Consider the following 18,482-nt stretch of genomic DNA (forward strand, 5'->3'; position numbering starts at 1 on the left):
TGAAGAAAGGTTCAAGGTAACAACAGAGTGTAGGGCCTGATGACTCAGCTGACCTGTAGTGTCCACGTCCCCCGACCTTGTCCTGGAATCTGTTCTTCTTCAATGCTGTAGAGTCATACTGCTTTTTCCAGACACAACACTGCACTATTTGTTTTTGCAAAGGTTTTTTTTTTTTTTTTTTTTTTTTTTTTAATGAATGTTTCAAAAGTCCAAATTTGTGCTTTTTAGACCCCCATACAGACATTGAGATATATATTCTAGCTAAATATCTTGCTAGGATGCCCAACCATTCCATCCTCTCTGTGTCTTCTGGGACTTAATTCTTCTGTATACTTGAAGCAGGAGGATCCCAGAATAGCCTTGAATTCTTGATTCCCCACTCAGTCTCTAGAATTACAAACAGGCTCTACCCCACCTGGCTAAATTCTTACTACCTCTCCTTGCATTCTGGTATCCACAAATGATGCATGGTCTGGGTTCTTGGTGAGAATGGTGAATAAGGCAGAGCTCTGTGCCATCATGGACAATTCCCACCAGCCTGATAGGAGCCCTCCTTGAACCCTACATGAATCCCTCTACCATGCTGGGGGTTGGGGCATGGGATGCAGCTTATCCCCATGGAGACTATGGAAGAGGCTTTGCTGAAACCTCACTGACCATCACTGGTAGAGTAGCCAATAACCCATACTACAGCATTCCACCACCAAATGTAAAAACATCGTAGGTCCAGTTCTATTTTTACGTCAACATCATATGAAGGCCTACAAACTTCTCTGGGCATAGTACATATTCCATGTACACACAGAGAGTGTAGTCTGGGGTGACATATGCCAAACTAATGCCACTGAGAGGAGGCTCATGCTAGGAGGCTAATGCAGGAGATAGTTATCTGTATGAATGCACTCATTTATTGCATAATTAAAACAGTGCTTAAAGCACTCACTGGACATCCTGGCGCATGTCTGTAACCTTAGCACTTAGGAGCCAAAGCAAAAGGATCATAAGTTGAAGGCTACCCTGGGTAATTCAGCAAGATCCTGTCTCAAGACAAAATAATGAAAGGGGCTGATGATATAGTCCAGTGCCAGATTATATGAGGCTCTATGTTCAAGGCCTAATACCCCCAAAACAAATCAAACAAAACTTCCACATTTAAAAAGTTGGACTTTGTTATATAAAACAAATTTAAAAAATTTTAAAAAAAGTAGGACCTTATGAAACTAAAAAGCTCTGTACAGCAAAGGATACTGTTATTCAATAAAAAAGCAGCATTACAGGATGGAAAAAAAAGTTTAGGTGTAAAAAGGTATTTATAAATGTTCATGCTCTGCGGGTTAAATTATTGTTTTCAAAGGGAACCAAGTTAAGTCTAGTTTGAAAATGAGCTTCATAAGGATTGTTCTCTCTCAGGGCTAGTGAGATGGCTCAGCAGCCATAGGCCCTTACAAGGACAGGCATCCTGAGTTAGATCCCTGGAACCCATATGCTGGAGATAGCCAGGTCTCAGCCTGTCTGACTTCCACATGTGCACCATGGTGCATATGTGCATTACTGTGAGTGTGCATACATACATACATTTGCACAAGAGCACACACACAGAGTAATGTAATTTCTTAATGTGATCCTTATTCTAGATACTTAGAACTAGGTTATCTTGTTCTCTGTGGCTTTGAGGACAGACAGGAGCTTGAATGGTACAGAATCTCTCTGCCCCAAGATGACACTCACTAAAGCCCAGGAACAGTGCAGAGTGGTCATCTGAGCAGGGGAGTGCTGAAGAGGCCTGGTGGAGGAGTACACCACAAGCCATGTTTTAGGAGTTTACAAAGAGTGGTTCAAAACCAAGGCACGAATGACCCTCCAGAGACATCCAGACAGAAGGCCTAAGTAAAGGCAACATACCCTCAAAAGCCCTGGTTATAGTTAAACATGGCTATGTATGGTTGTGCCTGCCTATAATTTCAGGACTCAGGAGGTTGAGGCAGGAGGATTGTAAGTTTGAGGCTAGCCTGAACTATATACTTTAGATTCTATCCTAAACACATTCAAGCATGTTGTGTGTGATACTCTCAAAGATACAGACCAACACTGAAATGAGCAGGCTCTAGACATCTCTTTGAAACAAACACATGCCTGAGAAGTATCTATTACTACTTGACATTGTTGCTCAAGGCCCCACATGGCGACACCTGTAGGTTGGGGAGCCCTGGGCAGTACCAGGTGGCGGAGAGGGCTTCCCTCTCACCACTATTATTCAGGAAACAAAACTGGGGCTCTTTGGCTAGATTCAGCTACTGCCAAGGCCTCCTGGGAATGATGTTCTACAGCTAGAAAAGCCTGGGTGTTGATGCCAGGGACAATGGAAGTCATGGGGTGGTGGAGAACCTTACTGTCTGTCCCCAAGCCACCACATGTCAATGAAATGCTCAGCTGCTTGGTTCCATGTGCTTCCTACTACATAAACATGGACCTTAGATTGTAGCTCAGAATTCTTTATGGGCTAAATCTTGACCTTGGTTCTCCCAGATGAGGAAGGAGGAAAAGGTATTCTTGGCTCATGGCACCCTCTGCCCCCTCCACCTGCAGGGGGCTGTGCTGAGATTGATTTTCACGATCAACGGATCCCGCTGAGCCAGGCCCATTCTCTCAGGGACCCAGTATATACCCATACCTGAGACTTTAGGAAGCTGTGTGATTTAATGCAATATGGTGAAGAGTGAAGGAGAGGGGTCTGGGTCATCACCCCTTCAGTGAGTCCTTAGGCACACCCTTACAAATCCTGGGTGTCAGTCTCAAGCTGTAACTTCCACCCTAGTGCTGAGATAGGAGGGCAAGGGAAACTCTGTAATAGCTCTTTGTAAGGAAGGGTTCCCAGACCTGGGATGGCTGATTACTGTCAAAACTATTTCCTTAACGTTTCACTGAATGAAGCCTTCTGGCTACTTTGTGACCCATAATCCCTGTAATTCCCTCAACAACACATTAAATATGGAATGCCCGCTGGCACCCATTCAACTGCCTTTGGCTATCTGGCCTATCTGAGCGGACGGACATGTACTGATCACGGCCAGCATCCAGCCAGGGATCTCCTGGCTCTCAGAGTTGGAAAAGATAGGGTCACAGTGACTTCTGAGATAGGTCTAGTGATTCCTTGTATCAGGACATGTAAAACAAGCACACATTTTTTTTTTTTTTAAAGGATCTTGGTATGTAACCCAGGGTAACTTTGAACTCATGAGCCACCTGTTAGAGGCTCCTAAATGTTGAGATTATAGACATATGACACCATGCCCAATTACTAGCACATTTAATCTTTGCTGGGAGAGTAAGGGAATTAGGAAGGACAGAAGGACAATTGTCTTTGACATTAGGCTATAAATCTGTTTGTTTTCTAAATTATCAGAGAGGAGACACAGCAAGACCAGGAGGTCCTATGGTATGACGGGAAAGGATGTGTGTCACAGAACATTTGCTGGCTGATTGAGACTCGGGGCTATTGATACCCAGGAGCTGAGGGACCTGTATCAAGTAGGTTGAGTTCAAAGTCCCCATAGAGAGGTCAGTGGTCCCTTTCTCCTTAACTGTAGTAATATACTGTTTGTAATCTAACAAATAAAGCTTGCCTGAAGATCAGAATGCAGAACTAAGCCATTAGTTAGCCACACACCTAAGCCACTAGTTAGTCATAAAGGACAGACAGGCAGTGGTGGCCATATCTTTAATCCCTGTCTCTAGAGACAGAGACAGATGGAGTTCAAGGACACCCCTAGGTACATGAGAGTGAATCAGTCTACTAGAGAAACAGAGGTCAGCCAGGCGGTGGTGGTGCCTGCCTTTAACTCCAGCACTTGGATCTCTGTGAGTTCAAGACCAGCCTGGTCTACAAGAGCTAGTTCCAGGATAGGCTCCAAAGCCATAAGGGAAACCCTGTCTCAATAAATAAATAAATAAATAAATAAATAAATAAATAAATAAATTAAAAGAGAAACGGAGGTCATGCCTTTAATCCCAGCACTAGAGAGAACACAAGGCAGGAGCTCAGTTCAATCTAGGTAGAAGGAGTCTGAGGATTCATGGAGACAGGATCACCTTTCAGTCTGAGGTAGAGGTTAAGAGCTGCTGGCTTTGCTTCTCTGATCTTCAGCTTGAAGCACAATATCTGTCCTAGGGTTTTTACTATTCATGTTATACCTGACTTTACTTAATAAGCAGTTCTAGAGAACCACAGATGACAAAGCCTAGCTCTCTCCCCCAATGCTACCTCAGGAAGACCCATGCCCAGAGTCTGGAAGCCCCTTACCTTCATCCCAAAGGACTGCATTCGGGTGGCCACCTCTCTTCCAATTCTGCCAAGGCCAAGAATTCCCAGCGTCTTTCCATTCAGCTCTGTCCCCATGAACTGCAACCAGACAGGCAGAGATGCCCAAGTAAGGACCAAGAGTGGGGCTTGGGTGCTGCGCCCACATGGGTGAGACGAGGCAACAGCTCACCTTTTTCCGGTCCCATTTGCCATCTTTCATCGAAGCTGTTGCCTGGGGAATCTGCCTGCAAGAATACAGCAGGTTCAGTGACTCACCCTACAGCCTAGGAAGAGGTGTGAGGACAGGTCAACACAGCCACCAGTGTCACTCAATCTCCTGGGAACCACACTCACCAAGGGCATGGGGCTCAGGTTCAGGGCCACTGTGTGAACAGGGAGCTGGGACAGCAAGCACATTGGCAGGACCTAACTTGGGAACCACAGGACATCTGTCTCTAGCCGAGAGGCTGGGGAAGGAATCTGATCTACCTCAACCTCTGAAGTACCAAGGAGAATGAGTGGGTTTGGCAAATGTTCTCCTGTAAGCAGTGGCCAGACTTCCAGTTTACAGGGACAAATGCTCAGATGACTCCAAGAACTGTTTCCTTCCTCATCAGGACCACTCTTGATGATGTCTCTTGTTTTCAAGGAAAGGGCAGCTGGTTATTCTCCTTAAACCTCAAGAGAACTAATGTGAGGCAGATGGGCACCATAGTCCAAACCCTTCTACTCTGCCCTAAATGATCCTGATACTTCCCACAAGTCTCCCACCTTCCTGCCTACTCCCCCCATCTCCCGCACAACCACAGACTATCTCCTACTGACTCCTATGCAGGTTTGAGTCGCCATGTTTTGTGTTGTTTTGTTTTCTGGATCAAACAGAGAGAGTGGCAGTTGGAGCAAAGTTAGAATTTAAGGGTAAGACATAGATTGATGGAGATGTCACCAAGATCACATCTGAGAAGACAAAGAAGAGATGGGGAATGGTGTATCGGACACACATCTATGACTGGTGGGCTGGGCTCCATGAGAAGTGTTCCGGTCCACACTACTCATCTGAACGAAGGAGCTCATTCCTGCCAGCAGGGGGCACTTGGGCTAAACCACTCAGCCAGTCACAGGAGAGCAGCCTGAAGAGGGGAACACCCACTAGCTTACCAGTCAGGCACCAGTAGGGCAGTTTCTACTCAGCCTGGATGAGAGACATCAGCAAGGGATGCTGGGAGTGAGTAGCCTTTTCTAAATCACAGTGCCTACTCCTGTAGATAAGCTGGCCCGGGCATTGGAGGGAAACCATTCCCAGTCTTCCACCTCAGGGGTGGGAGTGGGAGAGTCAGGAAGTCAGGAAGTGGTACTGAGGGACACTTCTTTTACTCCACAGACAAAAATGTCACCGAATTTAACAGTGCAAGTGAATCAGGGCATGCAGCTCGTTCAATCCCTCCATTAAAGACAGGTCAGATATCCTGGGAGACCTGGAGACCCTCCTAGCTGAGACTTTTCTGCTGTCCCTGCAGTTTCCTTACCCCATCCTCCCCTCACTGACCAGTGAGTGCAAAGTCTGCACTGGTCTGAAGGAATCCTGGGAGAAGTTAGAGCAAAGGTTAACTCCCCCAGCAGGAGGGAGAAGATAGGGATGAGATAAGGGTGTAGTCACAGCAGGCAGGCTTCAGGCCCCAGGCAGGGGTGCTGGCTGCCTGGCTCTTCAAATGGGACTCAGAACAGCTTCAGGACCGGTTTACTAGAAAGCCTGTATCACAGCAACATGAGAAACTTGAGAAATGCCTATGAAGTGTGTCCTGTCTGCCAAGCAACCGCCTGGATGGTTGGGATGACATCATACATATTATATGCTCCATCTACTTGGTCCCCAGACTGTCCCCCCAGGAGGCCCACATCCCAGAATCTGGCCAGAAGACTCCCTTAGATAGGAATCCACTGATAGGTATATGGACAGTAGGCAGATGTTTATTCCATGCGTTACAACATAGGCCTAGAGGACAGCGTCAGGTAAACACTGGGGGCCATGGCCCAGCTGCCCAAACCAGAGTATCCTGAATGAATTAACAAGAGTTAAACCCAAAAATCTTAACACTTAACAAGTTAGCAGCAACCTGGACACACATGGTGCTTGAGGTTACAGGGTACAGAAAGCATCCTTAAGGTTTGGGGACAAGAGAAGGAGCAGCCCAGTGGGTGTGAGGAGCGGTCATGAGTAGGAGGAAGGGGAGGGAGATGGTGTGTACACTCCCTGTGAGCTTGGAGTTGAGTTAGCATTCATCTTTCCGTGCCTACTTCCAAACAACCTGAGAAACTACAAGGCATTTGCATACCTTTTTTCTAGGTCTGTTTGCTTGCCAAGTGGTAATCATTGACCTACCAGGAGGAGGCTGGGTCTCTGAAGAAGTCAGGAACTTACCTGGCCAGGCACATGATCATCCCGCAGGTGAGTTCTGCAGCACTGAGGCTGTTTCCATTAGGGGTGCTAAAGACCCAACAGAAGAGAGGTCAGTGGGCCCAGACAAACCCAGCATCCTACACTTCCAGCCTCAAGCTCCCATGCTGGCTTCTCTGATACTCTGTTGCCCTAAGAACCAGTCTACCTGGGCCTGCTGTCCCCAGGCAGAAACCCTCCCTCAGGCAAGTGAGGCAGGGAAGCACCTCAGGTGACAGGAAGGTGGATGGGTGGTTCGGTTAAGCACTCTTCCTTTCATTTCAGGGCCCATCCATCTATAAGACCCTCTGCTCCTTCCTAGGGTTAAGCCTCTAAGCAAATCTATGATTTTCAGGTCAGCCTGCTGTCTGGTAACCCTCATCACGTCAAAATCACTTGGCTTGTATCAGGAACAAAGTTCACGTTTTTTTATCTCTACCTGTTTGGATTCTCCTTCTTATTCAATCTATTTTGAACTAAGAAAAAGCCTACTCAAAGATAACAAACAAAACAAAACAGCAAAGAAATGTTGACAACTCCCCAAACCTAACATATTCACCCTCCTGCTTCCTCTGCTGGGTGTGTGCTCATTTCTAGAAATGATGATTATAAAGAGTTAAGAGACTATAAAAACACAAAAGGACCCAAGAGTGTGACAAGGACTCTAGCAAGACCACAGAGCTTCCAGCTCTCACCCTAGCATGCGGCTAGGACAGGGGCTGGCAGACTATGCAGGACTAGAGAGTAGGTAGATGGGTTATCCTTTAACATTTCCACCATCAGGGACCGACCTCTGTCAGTCATTCTGTCAACAAACCCCTCCCTCCCCTCCCAAGAGGGGGGGGGAATGGAGGGAGGCATAGCAGGACTCAGAGTCAGCAAAGTGGGCCAGGAATAGCTAGCTATACTACCCAGGTGCCTGTAGTAGCATGCTAGCCATGATCTTTGCCCCTGGGCTTCTACAAACACAGCACTAACAAACAGGGACCCCTCTCTTCCAGGGACTAGAGTGCAAGAAGAGAGGCTGGGATCTTTGCATCAGACTAGTTCAAGGCAATGAAGGAAGATACAGGATGGGATGTCACTCCACCAAGACAGCATGTGCATCTGTACAGGGTGCGGGGCCACTGAGCTCACAAAAACAGAAGAGCCAGACTGGAGCAGGAAACCTGCGAAACCTCATCTACTGTCTCCTGATTCCCACATTAAGCTACAGATAGATGTGTGGGCCCTGCAAGTTCCACATCCAGAGACTGCAAACCACAGCCTTGGAACAACCAAACTGAATTAACCAGTCACCATGAATCACAGAGACTCGGGACCTAACACTCAGCTCTCATTTAAGCATTTCTTCCTCTTTTTATTGGTGTCCACACCCATGCGCAGCCTCCATAACTTACTTCATGACTAGGATGCCCTTCCTCGTGGCGGCCTCCAGATCCACATTGTCCACGCCTGTACCAGCCCTGCCCACCACCTGGAGCTTCTCTGCTGCGTTGATGACATCAGCGGTGACCTTAGTGGCAGACCGGACGATAAGGCCTTCGCAGTCCTGGGCAGAGGAAGAAATATCCGGGTTCATACACTTGTTCTGTGAGGTACCTGAGGCCTCAGGTGTGTTCCCGTTTGGCATGAATGGCCACTCACAGGCAGCTCTGCCTTCCTGGCACACGGTAGGGTGATGTAGATTAGGACCTACACAGATCTGACTCGGAGTTGATACTAGTTGTAAGACACAAGTGCCTTGCCAGCACACTCCATCATCAGCCTACCGTCTCGAGACATCTGCTTCATCTTTCCCTAGATAGTACTCCAGTACCTGTGGCCAAGGGATAACCCATCCAGTATGACCAGACACATGTCCTAGTCAGCTCCATACACACTAACATTCCTGTATGTGGCCTTGCTCCAAAGGTGAATTCCAAAGAAAGGAAGGAAATATCTGTTTATATCAGCCTGGCCGGGGTTCAGTTCTAAGCTTCATCACTTATCAGAGAGGGATGTGGGTTCCAGCCTCAGGTGTATGGGAAGCAAACAAGACAGGTAGGTATATCACCTGTGCATCACTTCCTGCATTGGACTGCTGAAGAGCAGAGGTGGAATCTGATTCCACTCAAGCCCCTGGGCCAGGCACCTGGAAGGTAGTCTGTAAATGCAGGCTGGCTGAATGAGTAAGCATTATGAATGGAAGGACAATGCTTGCCGAAACGAAAATGTTTCCTGAGACAAGAACCCACAGGAAAGGAGAGGGGAGGGACATGAGCCTAAGCCATGCCATCTGCAGCTGCTCGGAGGCTCAGGCAATAGCACACTAAAAACACACATGTGAAAAGGCCACAAATTCATCATTACAGCTGCTACACTTGGGCCAAGGTAGACCCCCAAATTGCCATCACTCAGAATCTTATCCTATGTACTGTCTTTCTCAAGTAAGAACAGAACAGGAACCCCACGAGTCATAGCAGGTGGGAAAAGTCCTTACTCTGTCTTACGTGGGTGGCCTCAGGCCAGCACAAAATGTTATAAAGGCGCTAAGCAACTGGTTACGGGGACAGGCACATGACTGTAACATTAGCATATGGGGGCCTGAGGCAGGAAGATCATGGGTTTGAGGACAGCAACCTCCAATCATTAATTAGTTAATAAAAATAGGTCAAACAAACATCAACAAAACAAATGTGCATAAAAAAGCTCCAAGGCTGGCTGATGGTGGTGCACACCTTTAATCCCAGCACTTGGGAGGCAGAGGCAGGTGGATTTCTCTATGAGTTCAAAAGAGGCCAGCCTGGTCTACACAGAGAAACCCTGTCTAGGAAAACAACAACAAAAAGAACAAAACAAAAAAACAAGCCGGGCGGTGGTGGCACTTGGGCTGTCCCAGCACTTGGGCAGCAGAAGTGGGCACATATCTGTGAGTTTGAGGCCAGTCTGGTCTACCAGGTCTACAAGAGCTAGTTCCAGGACAGGCTCCAAAGCTACACAGAGAAACCCTGCCTTAAAAAACCAAAAAACAAACAAACAAACAAACAGACAACCCCCCCCCAAAAAAAAAAAAAAACACCAAGCCCCAGAAGCCAAAGTTCAGGCAGGCCACTTCGACAAGTTGCCTAAACTCCACAAGTAATGAAGGACAGCTGGAGTAATGGCCCTCAGAGGCGCTCTCTGGCAGGTCCTATGAAGGCCTTCTTGCATCTCTCCAAGGCATGAATTCTGAAGACAGAGAGAGAAAGGCCCAAGAATCTGTCCCCTAGGGTGAGCTTCCCACACTGCATTGATTGTGCACAAGCCAGGAATTGAGGGACAAGTGAAGAGTGGTTAAAAGCTGAAAGAACAGAGCTGTTTGATCTCTGCTAGGGAAAGAGGGTGAATGAAGCTTGTGCTGTGGCAGAGGGCATTTATGCTGGGGGAGGGGTGGCAGAATTCAAGGCCAGTTCAGACCTTGAACATGAGACCCTGCCCTCAAAAAGAATAGGAGCAGTTACAGAATCACTTCTCTGGGGCTTTTGATGCTTCAGCCATCCTCACTGGTCAGCAGAGCTCCATCTGGCCACCTGAAGGGCACCTCAAGCCCTTTAATGGCTGTGGTTTAGACAACAGAGTAGGAGATTCCATGTTCATTTTGCAAATAAGAAACACAAACCCAGCCATGCCTGCTCCCCACTAAAACCCATTCAGCTCTGTAAACCTCCACCACATTCCCGGGGCCCAGTTCTTTTCTACCACTGGCTAGGTCGTTGATAGGTAAAGTGACCAAGAAACCATCCAGATACACCAAAAATCTGCCAACACTTGCCCTAGTAGTACAGCCAATACCAGCATGCGCCAAGAGGGTGCCCGGACTTCTTGTGGAACCCTAGCCCAATGCTAGCCAGAGCCCAGTCAGAAAAACACACTGCTCCTGGCACACAGAGCAGCCACACTGGCTCCCCACCCCCCTAAGAAAAGAACCCCCCTTTCTCTGACTGGATTTGATGTCTGCTCCCTAACACTTCCTTATTGCTCTGACCCTTAGTATGGGATATTTGATCTCTTTTTCAGAAGTTCAGAAGCGCCATCTCAGCCTCTCCCCTTTATTTTGAGACATGTAGACTGGACTGGTTCTGAATTCATAGTGTAGTCAGGCTGACTTTAAACTCCTGATCCTTCTGTCTCCATTTCCTACCAAGTGATGGGATTTCCAGCACTCACTAGCACACCTGGTTTATGAGCTGCCGAGGACTGAATCGAGGACGGAATCCTGTAATGCTAGGCAAACCCTCTGCCAACCAGCCCTACATCCCCAGCCTCAGATGCCCCCAGTTGACCTGCAGAGTCTGATCTCCTAGGCTTAAAGATCCCCACTCTTAAAGCAATGGTTTTTTTTTTAATTCAAGCATGTACCTATATTATTTTTGGCATCCCCCCCTTTTCTCCACAGCCCTGTTGGCCTCACTGCTGTGTACCTAAGCCACATGTTAGCATCTCTCACCACAACTCCAAGAGCAGACCCAGTTATTCCCTATTTTCCAGCTCAAGAAACAGAGGCTTTGAGGTGACCTGAACTAGGTCACTGTTACAGATCTAAAGTCAGTCCCAAGAACTGGCATCTTTGATGCCATAACTGAGAGAGCTAGGATCAAGGTGCCAAAATGATAAGGTCCAAGTCACAGCCAGGTAGGCACAGAAACCAAATTGGAAAACACCTTGACTTGGAGGAGTAGGGAGCTGCTGATAGTGACTTTTTTAAAAGAGTACTTTACATCAGCCCTGTGTCTCTCAATAGCCTAACTCTTGGTTTCCATGTTACAGATAATAACCCAACCAACCCTGGAAGAAGCTGGGATGGAGCTCAGGTCTGAGAGTCCAAGTTCATAGCCACTTCCCAAATGCAGCATTTACAAAGTCACTGCCAAAATTATGATTCCTCCTGGGACACCTCTAAGGTCCCCACACAGGTCTACGACCTTCAGTTTCTCACTTAGCCAGCTGCCATAAAGACAGAGACAGAACAAAGACAAATGCCTCTAGAACACCAAGTGGCATCCGAGGTGTGGACTAGTGCCTGCTGATGCTAAAACATTCATTACAGCAACTTGATCAATAAGAATGATTAAGGATCTCCAGTAAGCTTTGAAAAGGGAGAAAAAGTTGGAAGGACCAGGAGAAACCTAAGACACACACTGGGAAATCAACAGAAAATGATTCATGGTGTGGTGAGACCATTGAATACTCCATCAGGAGTTTGTAAGTTCAAGACCAGCCTGGTGACAGATCAAACATTGTCTTCAAAACAAACAGTAACACTAACACTCATAGAAGCAGGAACTTATAAAGGTAGGAATCAAACAGAAGGGGAGAGGAAAGGCTGAATAGCAATACTATGAAGATTTAGAGGGAAAATGCTTAGATTTCCAGAATTCAGATGAACTAAAGACATTTAAAATAAAGCACTAGAGAAAAGTGCACATTGGGTTGTCTTAAGATCTTGGGTTGACAATGTCTTTTATAAGGAAGACACATCCCAGAAACTAAGAAAATGGCCATATTCTAAGTATAAACCTGTACATGGAGAAAAACCTCATAAAAAGAATGAAAGGAAGCCAGGCGGTGGTGGTCCACGCTTTTAATCCCAACACTGGTGAGGCAGAGGCAGGTGAATCTCTGAGTTCAAGGCCAGCCTGGTCTACAGAGCAAGTTCCAGGACAGGCTGAAACCTGTTTCCAGGAGAATCCCTGTCTTGAAAAGAAACAAAACAAACAAACAAAACCCAAAACAACAAAACTCTAAAGAAAGATAATGATCTTCACATGGGAAGAAAATTCCATGAACTACCAAAAATAATCATTCCTTCAAAGCAACACCTGAGTGTAAAGAGAGGGAAGCAGAGCCTGGATGCAGGGCTTGAGGATTGCTAACAGATTTGAGACTAGCCTGGGCTACACCGTGACGACAAACGATCAAAACGAGGGCTGGTGAGATGGCTCAGGTGAAAAAGGCTTGTTGCACAATCCTGGGATCCTGCATGATGGAAGAAAAAAACATCTGAAAGTTACCCCTGCCCTCCCTCCCCCCCCCACCCCTAATCTCACACACACAGGGAGATAGAGATAGATAACTAGATAGAAAGAGAAAGAGAGAATTTTAAACAAGAATGTAAATTTAGCAGGCATAGGAGGCTATTGGGCTTGGGTACATGGTGAATCCCTGTCTCAAAAGAAAATAGGTGAATTTTAAATGTTCCATTCCCATGGCTGGAGAGATGACTCAGTGGTTAAGACATTGGTTACTCTTACAGAGGAGCGGGGCTCCGTTCCCAGCACCTAAATGTTGGTTCACAAACATCTGTAACTCCAGTTCCAAAAGTTCCAATTCCCTTTTCTGGCCTCCTTTTGCACTAGGGCACCCATGTGGTTTACAGACATACAAGCAGTCCAAACATCCACATAACAAAAGTAAACTTTTGAATGCTCATTCCAGGTTTACTATTGGTAAAAAGAAAACTGACCATTCCGAGGGTAGCATGTGAGGAGAGGGAACCCTACACAGCCTTTTTTTTTGGGGGGGGACTGGGCAGTGGGGGGGGGAGCTCAGCAAGCCTCTGCAGCCAGCAAGCACACTTTTAGGCAACTGGTAACACACTAAAACATTAAACCTGCCCTGAACTAACTGGCCAACCTGGGAACAAGGATCTAAGTTCAACTGACAAGCACGGGTGAGGAGCAAGTTGGGTACAGACCACCCGAGTCATAATCCTCCACCCATTGATGCTGCGATGAGCCAAATCCCAGGCCCTGCCCTGCTCAAGGTACCCTGTCCAACCATCCTGCTGGGCTTCAGTACTCCCTCCAAGGCTGCCCCAGTCTGAGACACCCCATGCCCTACCCCCTGCTGCCCAACAGGAATCAGCAGCTGCAGAGGGTGTAGAGGCCTCAACCACACACTTTTTGTGACAGCCCCCAAGGACAAGCGTGGCAAATGGTGCTCTTTTCTCTCTGGCTGGGTCTGCTCTGTGGGCCCATTGCCCTGTACTTTCTACCCATCAGTGCCAACCAATTTTTGGCTCCGATGAACCGAAGCTCCTCCAGTAAAACTGGCATCCAAGATGGGCATCCAAGGCTGTCCCACGGGTCCAGAACCTACATTAGAGCCAACACTGCTCAGAGTTTGCCGCCTGAAACATCACCTAGAAGCCATTTCCTTGGCTTATTTAGTACAAATATACTGAGGCTACCAGTCAACCCACCTTGGACCAAGCACTCAAACCTAAACACCCGCAATCCTAAACGCCATCATCCCTTCCCTAAGACACAGCTCATCCTTTAAAGATTCCTCCAGGGTGCTCCTTCCGTCCTCTACATATACAAACTACCCAACGACTCCTAGTGTAGTGCTCAGATTAGAATGCATGATGCAGGCCTATAATCCCAGGACTATCCATGTGCTCCAACATTGAGGAAGGGACATAACTTAAGTTTAAGGCTCTCAAAATTGAATCCTGCTACCCCCTCCCCCCTTTCCTCTCTGGCACTAACAAAGTGGGAAGGAATGGAAGCACCTCCATGGCCCTTTGCCTACAATTTCATCTGGAATGCACACGTTCCACATTTGCCTACAAATTTCATCATCCCTACCCCCAGGCTTTAGAGCTAGGAAACACCAGGCCATTGGTCTGCTTGATTTATGGCTGTTCCAGAAAAACTATGGGAACTCAGTGGAAAGCTATCTCCACTCCCTTTCTTCAAGTCCACACATGCTTTCTTCCCAAAGAGAATGGGCTTGGCCTTGTGGGTATGTTTATTATTGTTACCACTTAGTGCTCTCTAGGTTGTAGGAAATGCCTTGGGTGGCTTCCAACTCACAGAGACCACCTGTCTCTGCCTCCTGAGTGCTGGGATTAAATGTATTAGCCTTTGCATCCCCCTTCCTTCCTTCCTTCCTTCCTTCCTTCCTTCCTTCCTTCCTTCCTTCCTTCCTGATGTTCCAGCTTCCTAACTGGGGGGAGAGGGGGCTTACACGGTCATACTTCACACCCAGAGCATGCTGTGTTTCTCTGAATCTCAGCTACAAAGTAACCATTTTACAAAGGACTCAGCTATATGCATGCACAACACACACACACACACACACACACACCATTGTCAGAGCCTGTCTCAAATAATGGTTATGTTGATAAAAGAAAACTAAGCCAACCTCTAATTTGTGTCTTTATACTCATATTTTCACATATACATGCACCTTCACACCCACTCCAACACACATAACCGACACCCTATATATTAAATAAGACATTACCAGCATTGCTGAGCATGACTTGATGATTGACATTGTGTCACTAGGGGAAATAGAGAATGGTAGTATCTCCTTCCTGGGCTGAGGGCAAACACCCTGCTAAGGATATGAAGCAGCAGAGGCCAGCTCCTGCAAGGGGGTTAACCCTTGCTTCTCATTGCAAAGATTAAGATGGGGGCAGGGGGAGGAGACATGGCCAGACTACTCTGGGGAGGAGATAAAGTAAGGAGGCAGAGTGGAAGTTAGGGCCCTTCTACTGGTTAGCCAAGATTAATTGGCATTCTGGGTATTTTGCCAAGGCGGACTGAAGGCTGACCCCTCTTCAAGGGGTCAGCCAGTCAGCTGGCACCTACCTCCTTCCTGCTAAAGCAGCTTGCATTTTAAGCACTGTACTCCCACCCCCAAGCTCCTGGCCCTGGCTGCCTCATGTCCCCTATTCCTGCCCTTTTATTTGGGTTCTCGCCGCCACTGGAAAGCAGCAGCGCCCTCCGACTGCAGCCAGTGATGCTCTGAAAGCCACCCCACAGCCTTCCCTAGCCACTGCCTAGATTTTAGAGCCAAGGTCACTGACTCCAGGAGGTGAGAATGACAGGCCAGCCAGTAATTGCTCCATTGACACTACCCATTGTAACAGCGCATCCTGCGCCACGCCCACCCATACATTCCCCAGCAAGTCCCCCTCTCACTCTCCACTCCAGCACACCATGGTGCCACTGCTGGCTGTCTCAGAACTGTCACCTGAGCAGCTGCCTCAGCATTGAGCGCTGCTTCCCATGTGACCTACAGTCCCCCCCCCCCCCCCCCGTAGGTCTCATTCTGTAGCCCAAGCTGGCTTTGAACTCACACAGATGCTTCCGATTCAACCTCATTAGCGATAGGCATAAACCAGCCAGGTCTTTTTCACTCTCCTTTTTGAGACAGGATCTCAGGCAGCCCAGCAGGCTGTGATCCAACTCGAGGGCCTCCTCCTTGTCTAGGCCTCCTGAGTGCTGGGTTACAGCTGTGTGCTACCTGATCTAGATTCCTACAAGATTCTTAACGACTGGCACCAGAAAGGTCTGCGTGTAAGGGCTTCTGGGCACACGGATATCAGCCCCACGGAGGAGGGGGACTGGGAGAAACCGACAAACGAGTTCAGACAGTTTCCAGGGCAGCCAGTGCGACCCGGCTCGATCCCTGTGGTTTAAGGCCTCTCAGCCAACTCAAGAGGAGGCGCACATCTGCTCTGGCGGCAGGCCCTGAGCACGTGGAACTGGGGGTGGGGCAGGACAGCTGGGAGCCAGCGAAGGAGACAGCATACTGGGATGGATCAGACTGGCAGGAAGGGCAGAAACTGGGGTGAAGCTCTCACAAAATCTGAGCAACGACACCCATTTTAGCAAACCCTTTTTAAAATAAGGGAAAGGCTTTAAGTTATAACGATCAGAGGTTTGCTCCTAAGACTTGAAAAAAGTAACCTTTCCCGATGGCGCATGGGACAAAATCCTGATGTAGTGAAATTGATCCTGATCGGCATGAAGCCGAAGGCGGAGGCCGACTCCAGGTGAAGACCGCGTGGGCGGCGCGGGGCTATGGCTGCACCCCCGGCCCGCCCGGAATCCCGCGAGCGCTCCCCAGAGGCCCAGAGCCCCGGAAAGAGCGCCAAGGTCTTGCATCAGACAAAAGGCGGTTAGCTGCCACAGATGCCACAGGACGGGCATTGGCAGAGCCAGCGCCCCCTGCCTCCACCCCAGCGGCCTGTCCTGGGCGGGGAAGGGTCGGCTCCCCATGCACGAGTCTCGGAGTGCAGAACCCCGAACCGGGAGCCCGCAGGCTAGGCAGCGGGATGCGAAGGAGCGGTTCTGGCATCCCGCGGTGCCAGATGGCAGCAGCTGCACTTTGCAGCGCCCGCAAGAAACACGCGGTTGCAAACAGCACGCAAAGTTTGCGTCCTGCAGCCCCGGGCCTTACCTCCCCCCCACTCTGCTGGTCCCCAATCTCGGGAGGCCCCGGGACCAACTGATAAGACAGGGGAGGTAGCCCTGGCACCCGTGAGGTCAGCGGGTTTGGCCATAAAGATGCCCGGTGACTTCTCCGGTTCGTCTTACCTGCAGCTCGGCTATCAGCTCCTCCTTGCTCAAGTTCTGCTTCTCCACTACCTGCAGCCCTCCATCTTGCAGGATCTTCCGGCAGCAGGGGTCCAGGCTGTCACTGATGAGCACTTTGCGCAGATTTGCGAAGGCCATTGCTGGAGCAGGCCTCGAGATCAGTTGCTCTGGGTGGGCAGACGCACTCAGGCCAGGAAGATGCAGGCAGGGCTGGCTCCGGTGATTGGGCAGGGTTCTTGATCTCCCGCTCCCCCTTAATCCTCCCCCCTCGCGCCAATGGTCTCCTTTTGATTGGTCAGAAATGCTTAAACTCTGCCGACTCCGCCTCCCCGGGCAGAACCTCCCACACTTTTTTTCCCCTGACTAATTTCTGAGCAGCAAATCTCTTACCTGCACCTGGTGAGCTTTAACATGCATGATTTACACCGACTGGCTGATTCACATCTGAAATAAACTGAGAAATGTGCGGTCGCCACGAAAGAACTAAATCTCATGGCAACTTCTTTCCTCTTATGGGCTCCTTCACTGAGCTGTGTGCTTATAGCTCCGTAGCTGAGTATAATTAGCATGTGAAAGGCCTCGGGTTCGATCCCCAGCAACCTCACACACACACACACACCTTAATCTCCCTTAATCTCTCTCTCCCCCCATCCTCTCTCTCTCTCTCTCTCTCTCTCTCTCTCTCTCTCTCTCTTTCTCTCTCTCTCTCTCTCTCTCAGACTCTGAAAATTGAACTGTTGATTTAGACTTGCCTGAGCCCTTTTAAACATTGTTTTTTACTTTAAAGTACAAGGAGCAATGTTAGACATTAAAAAAGTAACCCTATACATCTGGTAGCCTAACACATTATAGTACAAAAACAGAGATTCAAACTTAAAAAATAAATTAAAAAAAAATTGGAGACCAGGCATGGTAGCTCACACCTTAAATCCCTGTAGAAAGGCAGGCCGATGGATCTCTGAGTTTGAGGCCAGCCTAGTCTACAAAGCAAGTTTCAGGATAGCCAGGGCTACCCAGGATAGCCAGAGAAACCCAGTCTGGAAAAACAAAAAGACAAAATAAACAAACAAACGAAGACAACAACACAAACCAGAATGGAACTTCATGAGTTGTCACAAAGTTGTCAGCTCCAAATCAGTAACATAATGAGAAAGTTAATAATAAATGTTAATAATTCTTTTCATTTACATATTTTCTTTCTGTGCTGGGAAGGCATAACTCACACAGGCTTCCTCACAAGCTTAGGCTTTCAGCCAGTGAGCTGTACCCCACGCCCTGTTTATAATTTTTAAATTATGCCTTTTTGTTTGTTTGTTTCTGAGGAGTCTGTCTTGCATGTTAACTACCCCAAGTGTTAAACCATATTACACAGCATGCAGAAAGTTAACTTTTG

At 48.1% G+C, this 18,482-nt stretch overlaps 1 protein-coding gene across 1 annotated transcript in view; it reads right to left on the bottom strand.

Annotated features, from left to right (window-relative positions):
- The window catches only part of Phgdh (phosphoglycerate dehydrogenase), a 28,586-nt gene extending 11,256 nt beyond the window's left edge, over positions 1-17,330 (bottom strand). The window contains exons 1-5 of the mRNA XM_051198873.1: positions 17,090-17,330; positions 8,135-8,286; positions 6,720-6,785; positions 4,491-4,545; positions 4,301-4,399 (exon numbers count right to left, since the gene is read on the bottom strand). Of these exons, the coding sequence (XP_051054830.1) occupies positions 4,301-4,399; positions 4,491-4,545; positions 6,720-6,785; positions 8,135-8,286; positions 17,090-17,227 (510 nt within the window). The 5' untranslated portion in view covers positions 17,228-17,330. The remainder of the gene's footprint in view (positions 1-4,300; positions 4,400-4,490; positions 4,546-6,719; positions 6,786-8,134; positions 8,287-17,089) is intronic.
- Between the last annotated feature and the right edge of the window lie 1,152 nt (positions 17,331-18,482).

The sequence above is a fragment of the Phodopus roborovskii genome, unplaced genomic scaffold (genome assembly GCF_943737965.1).
Source record: "Phodopus roborovskii unplaced genomic scaffold, PHOROB, whole genome shotgun sequence".
Classification (NCBI taxonomy): Eukaryota; Metazoa; Chordata; class Mammalia; order Rodentia; family Cricetidae; genus Phodopus; species Phodopus roborovskii.